At 35.3% G+C, this 17,324-nt stretch overlaps 2 protein-coding genes across 2 annotated transcripts; both read left to right on the top strand.

Moving 5' to 3' along the window:
* Positions 1 to 7,268: 7,268 nt before the first annotated feature.
* LOC133797061 (peroxiredoxin-2-like) lies at positions 7,269 to 8,987 on the top strand. The gene is made up of 3 exons (XM_062234833.1): positions 7,269 to 7,587; positions 7,760 to 7,839; positions 8,617 to 8,987. The coding sequence occupies exons 1-3, from the start codon at positions 7,433 to 7,435 to the stop codon at positions 8,868 to 8,870; spliced, it is 489 nt and encodes a 162-aa protein (XP_062090817.1). The 5' UTR covers positions 7,269 to 7,432; the 3' UTR covers positions 8,871 to 8,987.
* Positions 8,988 to 12,972: 3,985 nt separating this feature from the next.
* On the top strand, positions 12,973 to 15,484 carry LOC133795343 (uncharacterized). The gene is made up of 4 exons (XM_062232795.1): positions 12,973 to 13,027; positions 13,401 to 14,153; positions 14,254 to 14,906; positions 14,988 to 15,484. Exons 1-4 carry the CDS (start codon positions 12,973 to 12,975, stop codon positions 15,450 to 15,452), a joined length of 1,926 nt encoding a protein of 641 aa, XP_062088779.1. The 3' UTR covers positions 15,453 to 15,484.
* Positions 15,485 to 17,324: the final 1,840 nt, after the last annotated feature.

The following is a 17,324-nucleotide window of genomic DNA, read 5'->3' as shown; positions in this document are numbered from 1 at the left end:
GAGTGTAGGGCATGCACCCCAATTATAGGGCACGGGGATGACTATGTCATGAATCTGTTTAAAGTTAAATGTCTGCTTTGTATGAACTTATGTTGTTATAACTGTTTATACTGATTGATTGTGATCATGATCGTTCGGTCGTGAGACTGTTATGGGCATTGCATGCGTAGTGCAGGTCGTAGTGGTGGGGCCATTACAGGGGTGCGATATCCGCCGTAGTGGCGAGGCCATTGTGGGGGTGTGATATCCATTTACTCGGCGTGAGTCGTATATTGATTGGAAAATCTATATGAACCTGTTGTGGTTATAAAGTATGAAGTACATGTTAGTGTCTATCTGGATATCTGTTTTATTTGTTTGGGTTTTCTTGCGCGAGCCTTGGCTTGCGGGTACTTCATGGTGCAGGTAAGGGCAAAGGAAAGATGGACCAGCCATGAGTTGGAGAGTTTCAGGGGCGATGTGTACATATGCAACCTACTCGACCACCACAGTCGAGACTTCTTTTGGGGATCTAGGGTTTTGGTTGATTTTGTCGCCTAGGTCGACCATTATGTACCTTGTTTAGGGTTGTAACCACTTATAAACTCTTGTCTAGGATCCCATGTATATATTGAAATTTTTGAATGAACAGTATTACTCTTTTGGCCAAAAACTTTAATGCATAATCCTTTAATTAATTTTAATTATACGTTTAAATCCAAATGACTCATTTAATGAGTTAAGCACTATTTTTAAACACACAGTGTAACGGTCCTGAATTAGTAAGGCGTTACAGAAATGGTGTAGAATAAAAAAAGTGAGTGCCAATAGAATCACTCGGGGAGTTTGTTATAAGTTTTGGGTGTCATGAGAGTGTGTGGCAATGACTCACATGTGGGTGGGGTAATATAAAACTCATAATTTTAAAAGTATTGACATTACCTACTAAAACTTTGTTGGACCCACCACATTCTCACCTAAAAAATGGCACATACATGGTGTACACTTCAAATGCCCACTCATCCCAACACTTCTCCATATAATAAATAAAATAAATATCATGTAATTGATTATTTAATATTGATTGAACACATTTGATAATAAATGATTTATATGATTAATTATTCAATATTGATCGAGCATAATTATCAATAAATACTAACAATATATTGCAATTGAATCTAATTCATATTCTTAATTTTAATAAGGTGAAAATAGCCTTATTTTTACCTTCAATAGACAAGGATTTTCTTTTATGAGTTTTTTTTTAATAAAAATAATTTTAGAAGAATGATTAGGACAGTAAATTTTTAAAGGATTTATATATTTTTTGACTATGTATTTTGTCTCATTGCCTGATTGGACCATCTGTTTTGGAAAATTATTTTTTGGACCCTATGGTTTATAAAATTGTTCAAATATAACCATAATCTCGATTTTGGTCAAAATTTTCTTAACTGAAATCACAAATAATTCATCAAACTAACAATTCAAAACAAAAATAAAATCATTCTGCTTAAAAACTGTGTTGTTATATTCAATTTTTTATTCATCAAAATGAGTTTAGGGGTCTATTTGAACCATTTTACAAAATATAAGGTCCAAAAATATTTTTTTTTAAATACAGAGTCTAAACAGATAATCAGAAAAAATACACGGTCCAAAAAAGTATAAACCCATTTTTAAATAATATGTAATAATATGAGGATATTTATTTGGTTTGGGCGATTCTTTTTACCTCATTATATTGGCTAAGTAAGACGGTATTATAAGATTTCGAATAGAATTGTTTGCATGTTATCTGTGCACTTTTATTAATTAAAAGAATTATTTATATTTTTTTCTTCCTATATTTTATCTCGTTAATTGTTTGGACTATGTTTTGACAAATTACATTTTAAACCATGTGTTTTGTAAAATAATGTAAATATGTCATTAAATCTAATTTTGGTCAAAAAATTTTTAACTAAAATTACAAATCATTCACCAAACTAATAATTCAGAACAATAACACAATAGTATTGCCTAATAAATAAGTTCTCATATTCAATTTTTTTATTTATCAAAATTAAATTTAAAAATCTATTTGAACAATTTTATAAAATAAAATACCAAAAATAGTTTATTAAAATACAGGTACAAACCACAAAAGCAGTAAAAAAGATTATATAAAAAAGGAAGAAATCAATTACGAAATTGAAATAGTAGCTGAAAGGAATCCTTTCCAAGCCCGAACAAGCTCTTATCTTCCAATCGTCTTACGACTATGACGATCGAAGGAAGATTGACATAATCAATCTCAAGCAAATAAGGTAAGTCTTTTTCCGGTAGTTTACGTTAGTTGCTTCTTAGATTTGTGGTAAATTCTATCTTTATGAAAAGTGGAGAATTTTTTATTTAAAAAACTGAGCTTTTACTGGTGTTTCTCTGCTTTTTTATGAGTATATTCGGCATTGTGATTGATTTGGCATATATAAATATATTTAGCTATGACTCATTCAAAAAGGCTATTATGTTTACGGTTCAGAAAACTAACTTGTAACCTGGTATGCCATCTAACATGCTTAACCTGCTTAAATATACCCCAAAAAAATAACGATAAAATTTGGGTAAAAAATATTAGACAATACCGAATACAATCATCAAAAACAATACACGAAAAGCAAAGTCTACATAAAAAAAAATACACTAAAGGCAAATGAACACCAATAAAAGCCCAGATTTTTTTAATAAAATATACTACTTTTCAATTATGAGAACTTGTAGTATTCCATATAATATTTGGGTTTTCATGTCCCATTCGCACACACTTGTCTAATAATCTTATAAAAACAAAATATTACCACCAATCTAAACATTCATATGTAAACTATGACGAAAAGAAACTTACCTTATTTGCCAGAAATTAGTTTAATCAAACTTTCTTAGATTGTCGTTAGACGAATTTGAAGAGAAGAGCGCGGATGTCTTTTTCCCCCAAAAAAATCAGCTATTATTTCAAAAAATAAAAGTGTGCAAATTAAATGCAAACAGTTCTATTCTAAATCCCGTAAAACCATTTAGTTGGCCAATAAAATAAAGTGAAATGCTAAGTAGACTATATATAACACTTTTTTTTTACCTTTTTAGATAATAAATAATATGAACAACCGATTTTTATATGGGCTGTCATATTTGCATCTCATTAATTAAAAAAAATTAATTTTAACATTTTTTCTCAATATTTGTTTTGACATTCTCTAATTTCTTTTTTTTTTGTCAATCTCAATAATTTTATTTTATATTGTTTTCAGAATTTTTTTTTTTAAAATAATGTATAATTTTTAGAAAAAAACTTATTTTAACAAGTTTTTATTATTTTTTGTTTTAAGTAAATATTTAACATATATATTATTTATGTATTTTTTACAAAATGTGAGTTGAAAAAAAATACTATATATTAATTTTTAATAAAAATAAGGTGTCTTAATCAAATTTTGGGTGCAAATACAATGCCATTTTTATATATGTAATTTACTATTATATCCCTATTTAATCACTCGGAAAAAAAAAAATCTACTAGTTATCTTCCTATTGTGTCCTTCTTACCTACTCAGTTTTTTCATAATTTATTTTTTTACATTTAATTTCCTATTATACCTTCGTTTAAACACTTGAAGAAAAAAAATTAATAGTGAAATTCTTATTATGCCCTTTCTCATTTGCATCTGTCTCCGGCATTGATTACATAATCTAATCGGTAATATAAATTGAAAAAGAAAAAAAAAACTACAGTGTTAGTAATTGGAGGATGCCAGACTTTTGATTGACGGGAGAAACGGATAGCCAAGAAATAAAGAAATCTACTTGGCATAATAGAATTAGTGGACCTATTACGCCAACTCCAGTTGAGAGATATGGCTTAAATTGTCACTTTAAAATTTAACCAATCAAACAAAAGAAAAAAAAAATAAAAAATTGAAGGCAACGTTGCTACTATTGGGCAACGTTGCCAAATTTCAACACAAATTAATCTCTTCACATCAGTTTTTATTTTCCACCTTTGACCATCTCTGACAAGGCATTAGGTAAAGCAACTCCCATTGGAGTTGGCCTTATGGCAATAATACATTGGGCCCGGGGCCTATGTTGATTTCTGAATAGAAGAAACCTAAATAATTGATGATCAATGTTATACTCTTGAGTAATGATACCCATAAACATAAAACACTAAGTAAACATTTGGTATGAGAAGTTCATAGTTTTCATATTACTGTAAAAGTTGAAGAGTTGAAGAGGGTAATCTGATAGTCTAGAAATTTACATCATTGTGTTTGGTTGTGCACTGTAACATTATCTATAATTTATGGAAATATCACTTTCTGTGTTTGGTTGTGCATAGGAATCTGTTAAGTTTTCATATTTTCATAAAATTAATATAATAATATATTTCATCAAAATAATTTATAAACAATTTTACTCATGAAATATTTTTTAACAGAATTAAAAAAATACATTTATTGAATACTAGAATCAAATATAATTTTTAAAATTACAAAAATACTCTTATTTTATTTTTAATAATATTTCATTTGTTATTTTAAACTAAAGTAATGATATAAAAGCTTTACAAATTAATTTCTTTAAATAAACAAATATTATTTATCATTTTATAATTTGATATATGTATATTTGTTTTTTTTCTTCATATTTTCATAAAATTAATATAATAATATATTTCATCAAAATAATTTATAAACAATTTTACTCATGAAATATTTTTTAACAAAATTAAAAAAATACATCTATTGAATACTAGAATCAAGTATAATTTTTAAAATTACAAAAATACCTTTATTTTATTTTTAATAATATTTAATTTGTTATTTTAAACTAAAGTAGTGATATAAAGGCTTTACAAATCAATTTCTTTAAATAAATAAATATTATTTATCATTTTATAGTTTGATATATGTATATTTCTTTTATATTATAAGCTTCAAAAATAAAATAAGCCATTAACTAAAAAATTATTGGTTTAAGATTTTTTTTTTAAATAATAATAATAATTTTGAAGTGTTTCACATTCCTGGGTATCTAAAAACCACTTGTCAGATGGGTTTCACTTGAATCTAGAATCATGAAAAGTTAAAACCCCTGGAGTACAGATTCACAGGTTATAAAAACTCAAACCCAGTACCAAACATGAGAAAGTGTTCAGATTCTCATTCCCGTGTCCAGATTCCTGCATACCAAACGACCCCTAAAGGGTTTATACTTTTTTTGTGCTTATATTTTGTCTCATTAATTATTTAGATTCTATGTTTTAATAAATTACTTTTTAGACCCTATATTTTGTAAATGATTAAAATAGAATCTTAAATTCAATTTCGATAAATAAAAAATTGAATATAACAACACAGTTTTTAAGCAGAATGATTTTATTTTTGTTCTGAATTATTAGTTTGGTAAATTATTTGTGATTTTAGTTGAGAAATTATTGACTAAAATCGGATTTAGGGTTCTATTTTAACTATTTTACAAAACATAAAGTCTAAAAAATAATTTATCAAAACACAAATCCAAATAGATAATGGGACAAAACACATGATCCAAAAATATATAAACCTAACACTAAAACATACACATTTATGTGTTAATTATTTTTTAATGTAGTTGGTTTTATCATAAATTAATGTGATCTATCATAAAAATATTAATGATATATTTCAGTAACTATAGTAATTAGTGTGTAATTTTATAATTACAGAATTTAAAATGTGAAAACCATACATAAAAATATTAAATAATTAATATTGATGATACATGTAGATTTGATGCGTTTGTCTTAGTAAGAACAATGATATCAGTACTTAAAATATGTACTCAAATATTACACATAATAATATTACAATTTAACCTAACCAATTATATTTATTAAAATTAGGTTAGAAATCACTATTTAAAAAAAGCAATAATACATGTGTATAATATTTAGTCACATGAGTCCGCATATCATTACTCCTCCTAGTAATACTAGGGAAATTTGATAAATCATGCTTACATTAGCTTAATATTTAAAATTTGAACCAAAGTTAACCACCATATGATACAAATGCTCATCTTTCATTTAATACCAAAAATACCCTCATACATTTCCTCTCTATTCTCCCTCTTCCTCTCTACCTTTCATTTAATAGCTTAATAATTAAAATTTGAACCAAAGTTAACCACCATTTAGAATGTTGTTTAGATGTTGGATCTGTAGTTTGTTGGTATTTTTTGCTGTTTTTTTAGTGAAAATCGTGTTCTGTGAAAACCTGCGTTTTTTTTTGTTCCTTGAGTTTTTTTCGAAATGCCCGATAGTGTCCGATAGAGGCCCGATTCGGGCACGATAGTTATTGAGTTTCAAGGTTAGGGATAAAGGTCCGATGACAACCCGATGGTTGCCCGATAGTCAAGGTTAGGGATGGTGGTACGACGGTATTACGATAGTGGGTACGATAGTGTGCAATACTGTAGTTATTTCCATAATGGGTACGATGATGGTACGATATTAGCACGATAGGTGTACGATAGAATTTGTTAAGTAGTTACTATAACATCGTAATTTTAGAATTTGTAGTGGGACGATATAGGTACGATGGTAGTACGATAATAGTTAGTTTCAAATTGTTAACTTACTTTGTCAATGGTACGATGATGGTACGACAGTGGGACGCTAGTGGGTACGATGGTGTATAATACTGTAGTTTTTGCCATAAATGTACGATGATGGTACGACATTAGCACGATAGGGCAACTATCGGGTAACCAAAACTATCGAGCAACCATCGGGTTTCTATCGGACCTTCATCCCTAACCTTGAAACTCAACAACTATCGTGCCCGAATCGGGCCTCTATCGGACACTATCGGGCATTTCGAAAAAAACTCAAGGAACCCAAAAAAAACGCAGATTTTCACAGAACACGATTTTCACCCAAAAAAACTACAAAAAAATACCAACAAACTACAAATCCAACATCTAAACAGCATTCTAAATAGTGGTTAACTTTGGTTCAAATTTTAATTATTAAGCTATTAAATGAAAGGTAGAGAGAAAGATGGAGAATAGAGAGGAAAGGTATGGGGGTATTTTTGGTATTAAATGAAAGATGAGCATTTGTTTCATATAGTAGTTAACTTTGGTTCAAATTTTAAATATTAAGCTAATGTAAGCATGATTTATCAAATTTCCCTAATACTAATACTCATTAATTATTATTATTTTAGAGGCGGACTCAAAGAGTAATATCAAATCCAGCTAAATACAATTCCCTAAGCCCGACACTCGATATCTCCAGAGTCCAACCTCTATAATATATACGTCCAGGGCTAGCACAACGAGGAGCGAGTGAGCTTTTATTCAACTACTCATACTTCACTCTGCGATCTCATCTGCCTTTTTCCTCTTCCAGCGTTGATCAACAGCAATGGCCCCGATTGCCGTTGGTGATGACTTACCCGACGGAACCTTAAGCTTCTTCGACGAAAGTGGCGCTCTCCAAAACGTATCCGTACACTCTCTGGCCGCCGGCAAGAAGGTCATTCTCTTCGGTGTTCCCGGTGCATTCACTCCTACTTGCAGGTCCTTTTTACTTTATTTTTCTCTCTTCTAGTTACTAATTTTGAGATCTGGTTGCTGAAAAAACTGTAGGAAAAAAAGGCGATCCATTAGCCATATAGCATCACTTGTTGAGGAGTGTTTTTAATTGATTTTGATTGAAATTGAGACTGGGTTTTTTTTTGGGGTGGAACAGCACGAAGCACGTACCGGGTTTCATTGAGAAAGAAGCTGAATTCAAGGCTAAGGGCGTAAATGAAATTTTCTTACTAAGCGGTACGACTGACCTTTTTTTTTTTCTTTGGGTGTTCGGGAGTCAAGATAATCTTGCTTTGTTCTACTTTGTATATATTTTTGCAGTTTATTGTACAAGTACAACTATTTTGGAAGTTTAATTGGCTAATTTCACTCTGATTTGGATATCATTACACGAACACTGTCTTAGTCAATCTGTGGATTATTTCCAATTGTGGTTGCAGTCATAGCTTGTTTTTAACATCATCGGGTCCTAAGGTCGAATTCTTTAGCCCCTTATTTTAAAGAAAGAAAGTAAAAAAAGGGTATTCATTTGTCAATAAAATTATAGTCTTTGAGTTGAGTGAGAATAAAATGAATGGGACCATTATATTTTGCTGATATATCTAATCTTTGCTTTCATCTGTATCTTCCTAGACCATTCAACATACATTAACACGGGTTTTAAATATATTCCTTATTTATTTAGTCATTGAGGTATATTGAAACAGTTTATATTTTCCTTGGTGGCTTATGTATGAACTGTCAAAATATGAAGTAAACAACACCCAATTATTCTGTCTAAATTGTTAAATTCTTCTCAGGTTTGCGTTAGATCGAAAGATTAGTTTGATCGTCCTTCTTGAACTTTTAGATGACTGAACCAAACTTTTTCTTTGCATCTTTTAGCTCTTCATTTTGCCAATTTATTATGGATTGATAGAAATGTCCAATTCCATAGTTAAGATATCGATGATGAAACAAGCCAAATTTGAATTTCCCAATCTAACTTGCTTCCTTATTCACTCGTTTTTGCAGTCAATGACCCCTTTGTCATGAGGGCATGGGCTCAAACCTACTCTGATAACAAGAATGTCAAGTTCCTTGCTGATGGTGCCGCAATATACACCAAAACTCTTGGCCTTGAGCTTGACCTTTCAGAGAAAGGCCTGGGAATCCGTTCTAAGAGATTTGCTCTCGTGGTTGATAACCTCAAGGTGAAGGTTGCAAACATCGAAAATGCCGGAGAGTTTGCCGTCTCCAGCGCCGATGACATCCTCAAGGTTCTTTGAGTTTGTGTTGTCTTGGTGACTGCTCATACATGTTTCCTTTATGACTCTTTCGATGGTTTTAAAGGTTCTTTGTTAAACATGGAGCACTTTATGGAAATAAATGAGGCGATTCCTACTCTTCCGTTTTTACATATCGTTTTATGCACCAGTTTGACTTAATGAATAATGGGTGGAAGAAATGATGGTGGATGGGTAATATCAATTAAAAAGAAATGCTTGTGTTTGTTAAACTACCTCAAGGTGATGATGGATTGTCGTTTCTTAGCGCAAACGACTCGTTTTGTTTGATTGATCAGCGCAAACGCCTATGTCGTTTTTGTTACTCTCAGTTATTGTTGTTTTCGGTCACGTGGGTTTTCCAAAAATTAGGTGGAAGAGAGTAGTTCTGCAACACGTTTTTATTTTATTTTATTTGTTAAAAAAAAAAAGCCTTTTTAAGTCATTGAGCTCCCAAAAATCAAAAGCTCACATGCCCTTTTTGAATTTCTTCCCTGATCATTGCTCAAAGATTCTTACACTTGTTCTGTTGAAATATTATGAGATTTGAGAGATTCTTACACTTGTTCTGTTGAAATATTGTGAGATTTGAGAAATCATTTGCACGTATGTTTATGGTGCGAATAACGGATTTTTTTTTTATTTAATACTTTTTTTATTTTCTAGAACCATTGGTTAAAGTAAATAAATTAAAAAAATAATAAAATTATCTAAATAATATAAATAAATAAAAAGTATTAAATAAGTTGTAAAAAATTTCATATTAAAATACTTAAATTATTTTTTTCAAAAAAAAAAAAATACTTAAATTATTTTATTAATTATGTTTTAAAAAATATGACCAAAAAATGTGTGGTGAAATTATTCTATTCATTCTATTATTAATTATATATTTTGTTTATTCTATTAATTAAAATACTTAAATTACTCTATTAATTGTATTCAATTTTAGTTGTAAATAATTTTATTATATTGTCAAAAATGTATCACTAACGGTGAAAAAATAAACAACTATTTTAATATTTAGATTTTATCAATCATAATTTTTTATTATATATTTTTATTTATATAAATTAAATTATAATTGCAGCATATACCTGGTATGTACTTCCACGACCAGTACTAATATACATCTATGTTGTTCGTCCAAAGACAAAGCACCAATTTTCTTCTCTCCTCTGAGCTTCATATATGCGTGAACCACATACGATTTCCCTGTCATTGTGTTGTCAGAAATTGGACTGTCTTCTCCAATTCTGAATTTGAGTGTCTCACTAATTCTTTGTGACCTCAAACCAGAAGTTCTTGTTATGATCATTTTAGGAAATTGGAAACTTTTCAAAAGGAAATAAATCAAAATGTAATCCCAAAATTTAAGCCCTAAAATGATATAATAGCTTTATAAACTGATATGTCTGCATTCATTAAGAGTTGTTAATATCTAAGTTAATTACGAATATAAATTTTAATAGTGAAAAAATTACTAAATAATCGATAGTGAAAAGAATTAGGATGAAGTTTTTTTTCACTTAAAAAAAATCCATTATTAAATATATGTGTCCGAGTTTGATGAAAATGTTACTATGAAAATAATGTTTTGTGCAGTGCACCTAAGCACACTTACACTAGCTTCTCTACTCTATGTTTCAAAATATATCACCAAAACCCCCACTTTTTTATTTTACGTCAAATTTTTACATTACACATTTCATCATCTTATCTATATTTTTTTTACATAGTTAATATACTACATTTTTAATAAAAAATTTACATTATTATAATTATTATTTTTTAAAGTTGAATTGGAAAATGAAAAAGATAGAAACGAAGAGTGGGACACTATTAAAAAAAAGTTAGATCAGCACTGAAGGTGGAGGGATGCAAGGGAGGAGTCGACATTCTTCGCAAGGGGGACAACACATGGGATGTGATGATGTTTGCCACACCAAGGGCAGCATAGTGACGACTTCTAGGCAAGGCTGCCACAGCAGTAGCTATTGGGCAAGGTCGATGAAGCGGCAACACCTAGTTCTAGTCGACAATGGGCTTCGATGGAGAAGGGGTGGAGCTGCCGATGGGATGATCATCTTTAATCTCTCTCTCTTTTCTTCAATTTTTTGGTCTATCATTTGAAAGTTTGAATTGTTTTCTTTGACATTTGATTTAGATTTGAGTTTGTTGTTGTTGATTTGTGAATGGTGTATTTGGAAGTGATAAAGATGAAGGGTTAGTGATGATGATGAACTAGTCGGATTAGGGTTAATGATGAAGATGAAATGATTTGTTTGTTTCATTATTTAGTTTAGATTTTTTTAAATAGTTTAATTTTGTTTTGTATTTAGTTTTGGGAATAATTTTTAGTATGATTTAATTTATTTTAATTATAGGGTTTATACATTTTACGGACTTTGTGTTTTGTCTCATTATCTGTCTGAACAGTGTATTTTAACAAATTACTTTTTAGACCTTGTGTTTGTAGAGGTGATTTCCTACAATTGATTAGATGGGCACCAGCAACCTGTCAATAACAAAAAGAAGAGAGACGAGAGTTCAATTGGGAGCACCGGTGGGGTGTCAGCCAAAGGGACTCCGACGCTCAAGTCAGTCGGGTTGTAACGAGAGCTAATAGAAAGTAATAAAATTAAGATATAAATAGTCGAAATGATGATGGATGAAGGAGTCGTAAAATGGTCAGAGTGACGATGGCGATGACGGAGGAGTCAAGCGACTAGGTCAGGTCCAATCAGACTGACTAATTAGTCTTGCTTGACTGGATTGCTCAGAAATAGAGTAGCCTTCGTTTCAATTAGAGAGTAAAGAAAGTTCAGTGATTATTTGATGCCTTTTCTCAACCTCTGATGGTCTTATTTATTGTCCTCCTCCTCGTTCCGTCCTCCTCCGTCTTTCTCCTTCGCTTGACTCGCTCCAAGTGGTTTTATTCCGAGATTCTTGGCGAACGTGATGGGAGCCTTGACTGTTTCAAGGTCCCTGGCTGACTGAGTGTATCCGAATTCGGGTCCGGGTATGGTTTTGGGTAATTGGATGGTACTTTGTATATGCGAGCCTATTTTACATGGGCTTTGGGCCTTCTTGGCTAGTTAGATAGCTTATTGGGCTGACTGACTGCTTGTTGGACTATTATTTTTCAAGTATACGAATTTTGTCCACTACAGTTTGTCCCTCACTCTTTGGTATAGAATTCATTCTTTTATCAAAGAGTAAAAAAGAAATTAATTCCATCAGAATTTATCCATTTTCCCAATAGTTACAGAATATGCATTGACTCAATTTACCTTTTTCAGAAATTATTCACGGGGGTCTCGCTGAGTGATGGGCACCTACGCATCCGGCTGTCCGAGTGACCTGTGGATGCGCGCGGCCTGGTTGGCCGATCGGCTGTTTGGGCCGACTGGCTGCTTACTTTGCGGCCGAGTGATGCGCACCTACGCATCCGGCCGAGTAATGAGCACATATGCATCCGGCTGTCCGAGTGGATTGCGGATGCGCGCGGGCCTGGTTGGCCGACCGGCTGCTTGGGCCGACTGGATGCTTGGGCCGAACGGCCTTCTGGCCTAGTGGTCCACGGGGTGGCCCTGAGGCATGGCCGAGTGGGTCACATGTTGGCCGACTGAATGGGCTGCACGAGCCGAGTGTTCCTCCGGGAAGGCCGAGTGTTTCGTTGGCATGGCTGATTGCTCCCCCGAGTGCTTTACCGGGGTGGCCGAGTGCTTTGTCGGCATGGCCGAGTGCTCCTCCGGGTGGGCCGAGTGCTTCGCCTGGGTGGCCGAGTGACTCGTGTGTTTGGGCCGAGTGGTCTGCCGAGGAGGTAGTGTGTCCGGGGGAGATGGCCGAGTGGGCCTAGTGCGCTCAATGTGAATTTTCATTTGTCTCTGAGACTTTAAGTGTCCTTAGGAAGTTAAATCCTTTTTGGTAGGGCCACCTGATGGTTGACACTTGGCACTAATCGGGTGGATTTGTGTGCCTATATAAGGGTGGTTTGTTTTTACTATTGCATTCATTTGAGGAAGGCTTGGAGAGGAGGTGCAAGGTGTGGAGTAAAAGAGCTTCTCAAGAGGTAAGTTTTCTCTCATTTGTTTTCCTTTCAATGTCCTTATGCATGTTCTTTGTGTTCTTCGTGTTCTTCATGTTCTTCGTGCTAGGTTAGTTTATTCAACTGTTATTTTTGTTTGATCCTGTAGATTTTCTGTTTGCGTTTGATCTGATTGCAATGGTGGCATATGAATTTCTGTTGTTTAGGCGTATGTCTAATTCATGTGTTTCTGTTCCTTGAGCTGAGTGGTATGTCTGACTGATTAGTAGAGACTTATAGGCTGACTGCTGTTTAACTGAATACTTTGTAATCTAATTTGATATAGTAGTCTGTTTTGCCTCGTTTAATCATATGTTTTTTATGTTTGGTCCGTCTGACTGATTGATTGATGAGTCGTCCAGCGCTTCTTGATTGTGTATCGAGCTAAATATTCTTTATGTCTTTTTTGTGTTCCTTAAGGCTTAGCTGTTGTTTTGCTCTAGGTGATCAGCTCATTATGTCTACAAGTAGGTGTGATAGTCACGCTGATTCAGTCTGTCGACTGTCTTGTTCGTTTAGTGAAGAAGATTTTAGTTCTCTCTTTCAAAGTTCTGCTGAGATGGTTGATTGCAACCGAATTACAGTAGTAGAATTGGGGGGTCGTCCTTTAGGTGATGTTACTGGAAGGGGAATAGATTCTAACGAACCTATTGATGGTGGTATGCCGGGTTCTGGTAGTATGCTTAGTTCTAATCCTAGGTCTTCCATAAGTTTAGGTGAGTTGACCTATCTTCGTCGTCATTATGAGATCCCTGATACCATCAGTCTGCATGCTCCTGCTAAGGCGGAGCGGCCTGACTGGCACTTACCTGGTTGGGTGTGTCTGTATGAACTTCCCTTCAAAGAAGGGCTTCGGTTTCCCATCCCCCGATTAGTCGTTGAGTTGTGTGAGTACCACGAGATTTCGCCCGGACAACTAATGCCAAATTCATGGCGGATTTTGATGTCTCTCGAAGTCCTTTGTGAAAGGCACAAGATAACACTTGGGGTGGCTGACTTGTTGAGAGCTTACTACTTGAAGGCACACCTTAATGACAAAGGTAGGTACCAGTTAACAACTAGGGGGAAGGACCCTCCTTTAATTATTAGTTTGAAGAGCGGAGATAAGAGGTGGAAGGACCGTTACTTCTTCGTCCCTTTCGTCTCGTTGGGGTTACCTGCTGATAGTAGGATACCTTGTTCATGGTCTCCTGCATGTGAGTCTTTTATGCTTGCCTACTAATCCGTTTCCTTGCATATACATGTTGTTGTTGTTTTTATTTTATTTTGTGTGCTGATACTTCTATCATTTTGCAGGTAGGCTTCGAGTTGAGTACCTTTGGGATTCGAGGGAGTCTTCTGGTCGACTTAAGAGTATTCTTGCTATTCCTGAGGCGGAGCGTGAGTGGAGTGATTTGTTGTCTGAATCGAGTCTTCGTCAGAGTTCTTTGTGGCGCTCTGTTGAAAAACTCCCTGAAGGTATTCCTCTTCTACAGAGTCCTGATAATCCTCGTGTTGTGTTTATCAAGAGAAGTTTAGAAGTCTTGGGATATACTCCCAATTTTTTGACTGAATTGACGACAAGTGAGCGGTTGTTTGCAGACGTAGCTATGTCCCGACCCTTTACACTTCCTCTAACCGGTTCCAATGCCTTGGAACGTTTGCGTCAAGCAAAGAAATCGTCCGTTGGGAGCTCAGAAGCTGACAGAGAGGTTGTCGTGCCTCCGGCTGATCCCCCTGTTTTGACGCGGAGTCAGACGAAAAAAAAGAAGAAGGCTGTGCAGGATGATTCTTCCGACCCATTTAGCGACACCGTTGCCCTTTCGTTCCCTTCCAATGCTGCGGCCTATAGTGAGATTGGGCCTCACTTAGGAGAGATTGATAAGTTGTTGTGGCCCGAAGATGATCACAGAATGGAGCAGGTTGGTACGGATGGGTCAATTGATACCACTGTTTCTCATTTGTTCCAGGTACGAATATTTCATTTAGTTTTGTTTGTGCCGACTAGCTGATTTCTCTTGTTGTCTTACATTTTCTTTTTTATGTGTCAGGGTTTGCAAGGGGTCATTTGGCTGAAGAAGAAAATCAAGTCCTTAATGGCAACTCTAAAGGAAGTAAGGAGTCAGAGAAATGATCTTCGGGGTGAAGTTAGTCGGCTGAAAGATTCCAAGAAGGAGTCTGATCAACTCATAGCTGATTTGAAGGCTCAACTAGAATCCAAGGAAGCTGATGTCGAGAAGCTGAGAGTGACTCTTGGTCAAGTTGATGATTTGAAAGCCGAGGTTGCTTCGTTGGAGAATCGGATGTTGGTCATTGGGCTGGAGGCTGAGATCCAATGCCGTGGCGTAATGGCTAGTGAGTTTCGGGATGGTAAGGCTGATAGCTGGGATGTTCCCAAATACATTGCTGATCTTGAGGAATTGGAGAAGATGAGGGCTGAAGAGATAACCCGGGCCGAAGAGTTAGCCACTTCTTTTGGCATCATGACTACTAATGATCTGGTTGTGGATGACTGATTCCTCTTCTTTTTGTGTTCATTGTCATGGGATAACAGAGTTTGTCGGGCCTTTTCTAGTTGTTGTATGAACTTTTTCTTATGTAGTATTGTATCCTGATCTAACTGACCTAGTTCTGTTGTATTATGGCTTGTTGTAGCTTCTGTTAGTGTTGTTTAAGTTATTGTATCGGATGCTGATTGGCTGAATGACTTATGGAGTATTAGTGTCTTATTCCCCCAATCTAAGTATAAAGTGACTTAGTCAATTTATTTTTAGATTTGTTATTGAACTGTTCGTAGTATATATATAAAGAAAAAATGGTTGTGATAGGGGGCTGCGCTCCGTGGAGCTGCCTACATACCCTTTGCAGGGATCAAGCCCAAATGTAGTTCTGACACTTCCTGCATTATAAGTGTCAGTATGTTGCTCGAATGAAGATCTTGTGAGAATACTGATGAAAGAATATGAAAGTAGACTGGGTTAAGTTAAGAGTGATACAGTCTCAAGTGGATAGCATTCCAGCTGTTGTTGATATCGCGTCCCTCCTTTGTTTGTAGCTTGTATGCTCCATGTCCGACTACCTTTGTGATGAGGTAGGGACCTTCCCATGTCGGGGCGAGCTTACCTGCTCCAGCTTCCTTAGTGTTCTGGAAGACTCTTCGTAGAACCCAATCTCCTACTTTGAATGTCCGAGTGCGGATGTTCTTGTTGTAATGTCTGGCTATGCTCTGTTGATAGGCTGAGACTCTTAAGAGTGCTTTGTCCCTTCTTTCGTCGATGGTGTCGAGTTCATGGCACATGTTTTCCCAATTTTCTTCGTCTGTAGTTAGCTCATATCTGGCTGTCGGAACTTCGCTCTCAGTTGGGATGACTGCCTCCATCCCGTAAGCTAATGAGAATGGTGTCTCCCCTGTCGCAGTCCTAGTTGTGGTTCGATAGGACCACAGGACTCCTGGCAACTCGTCAGCCCATCTTCCCTTAGCTTTTTCGAGGCGCTTCTTGATGTTGTTCATGATGGTCTTGTTGGATGACTCTGCCTGTCCATTTGCTTGGGGATACCTTGGTGTCGAGAAGCTGAGCTTGATGTTCCAGAACTTGCAGAAGTCTTGGAAGTCAAAACTGATGAATTGAGAACCATTGTCTGTCACAATTTCTTTTGGTACTCCGTACCTACAGATCACATTCTTCCAAATGAAACCCTTTACTTCTTTGTCTCGGACTTGGTGGAATGAGTCTGCTTCGATCCACTTGCTGAAGTAGTCGGTCACTGCAAGCATGTACATTTTCTGTCCTGGTGCGGTTGGAAGCTTGCCTACTATATCCATCCCCCATTTCATGAATGGCCAAGGGGACGTGATTGAGATGAGACGCTCCGGAGGTTGGTGGGATATCTGAGCGAACCGTTGGCATTTGTCGCATCGTCTGGCATAGTCAGAGGCATCAGCTCGCATGGTTGGCCAGTAGTAGCCTTGTGTTAGGGCACGGTGCGCCAAGCTTCGTCCTCCAGAGTGGTTGCCGCACTCTCCTTCATGCAACTCAGCCAGTACGTATTTGGCCTCTGCAGGGTTAATGCATTTCAAATATGGACCAGAAAATGAACGTTTATATAGTTTACCTTGTATAATAGTGAAGCGGGCTGACTGAGCCTTGACCCGACGTGCTTCGTTCTTATCTTCGGGAAGTATGTCATGTTCTAAGTACTCGACTATTGAAGTCATCCATGTTCGGTTGTTGGAGATGTCATTAACTTGCTCTTCTTCATCTTTCCAGACAGCTGGCCATTGGAGATATACTACAGGTATTGTCTTGGGGTCGGTTGTCTGGATGGAGGATCCAAGGTTTGCTAATGCATCTGCATGGCTGTTCTCCCCTCTTGGTACTTGGTTGATA

The sequence above is a fragment of the Humulus lupulus genome, chromosome 8 (assembly GCF_963169125.1).
Source record: "Humulus lupulus chromosome 8, drHumLupu1.1, whole genome shotgun sequence".
NCBI classification, from domain to species: domain Eukaryota; kingdom Viridiplantae; phylum Streptophyta; class Magnoliopsida; order Rosales; family Cannabaceae; genus Humulus; species Humulus lupulus.
The sequence above is the reverse complement of the archived record's forward strand: the minus strand, read 5'-3'. Positions and strand labels throughout refer to the sequence as shown.

What these genes read in the sequence shown, in the direction of transcription:
- LOC133795343 (XM_062232795.1), top strand. Translation starts at nt 12,973, where the DNA reads ATGTCCTTATGCATGTTCTTTGTGTTCTTCGTGTTCTTCATGTTCTTC. An exon ending in CTTCATGTTCTTCGTGCTAG is followed by an intron (nt 13,028 to 13,400) that starts GTTAGTTTATTC and finishes GTTTTGCTCTAG; the next exon opens with GTGATCAGCTCATTATGTCT. An exon ending in CTGTTTCTCATTTGTTCCAG is followed by an intron (nt 14,907 to 14,987) that starts GTACGAATATTT and finishes TTTATGTGTCAG; the next exon opens with GGTTTGCAAGGGGTCATTTG.
- LOC133797061 (XM_062234833.1), top strand. Translation starts at nt 7,433, where the DNA reads ATGGCCCCGATTGCCGTTGGTGATGACTTACCCGACGGAACCTTAAGC. An exon ending in GCATTCACTCCTACTTGCAG is followed by an intron (nt 7,588 to 7,759) that starts GTCCTTTTTACT and finishes GGGGTGGAACAG; the next exon opens with CACGAAGCACGTACCGGGTT. An exon ending in TGAAATTTTCTTACTAAGCG is followed by an intron (nt 7,840 to 8,616) that starts GTACGACTGACC and finishes TCGTTTTTGCAG; the next exon opens with TCAATGACCCCTTTGTCATG.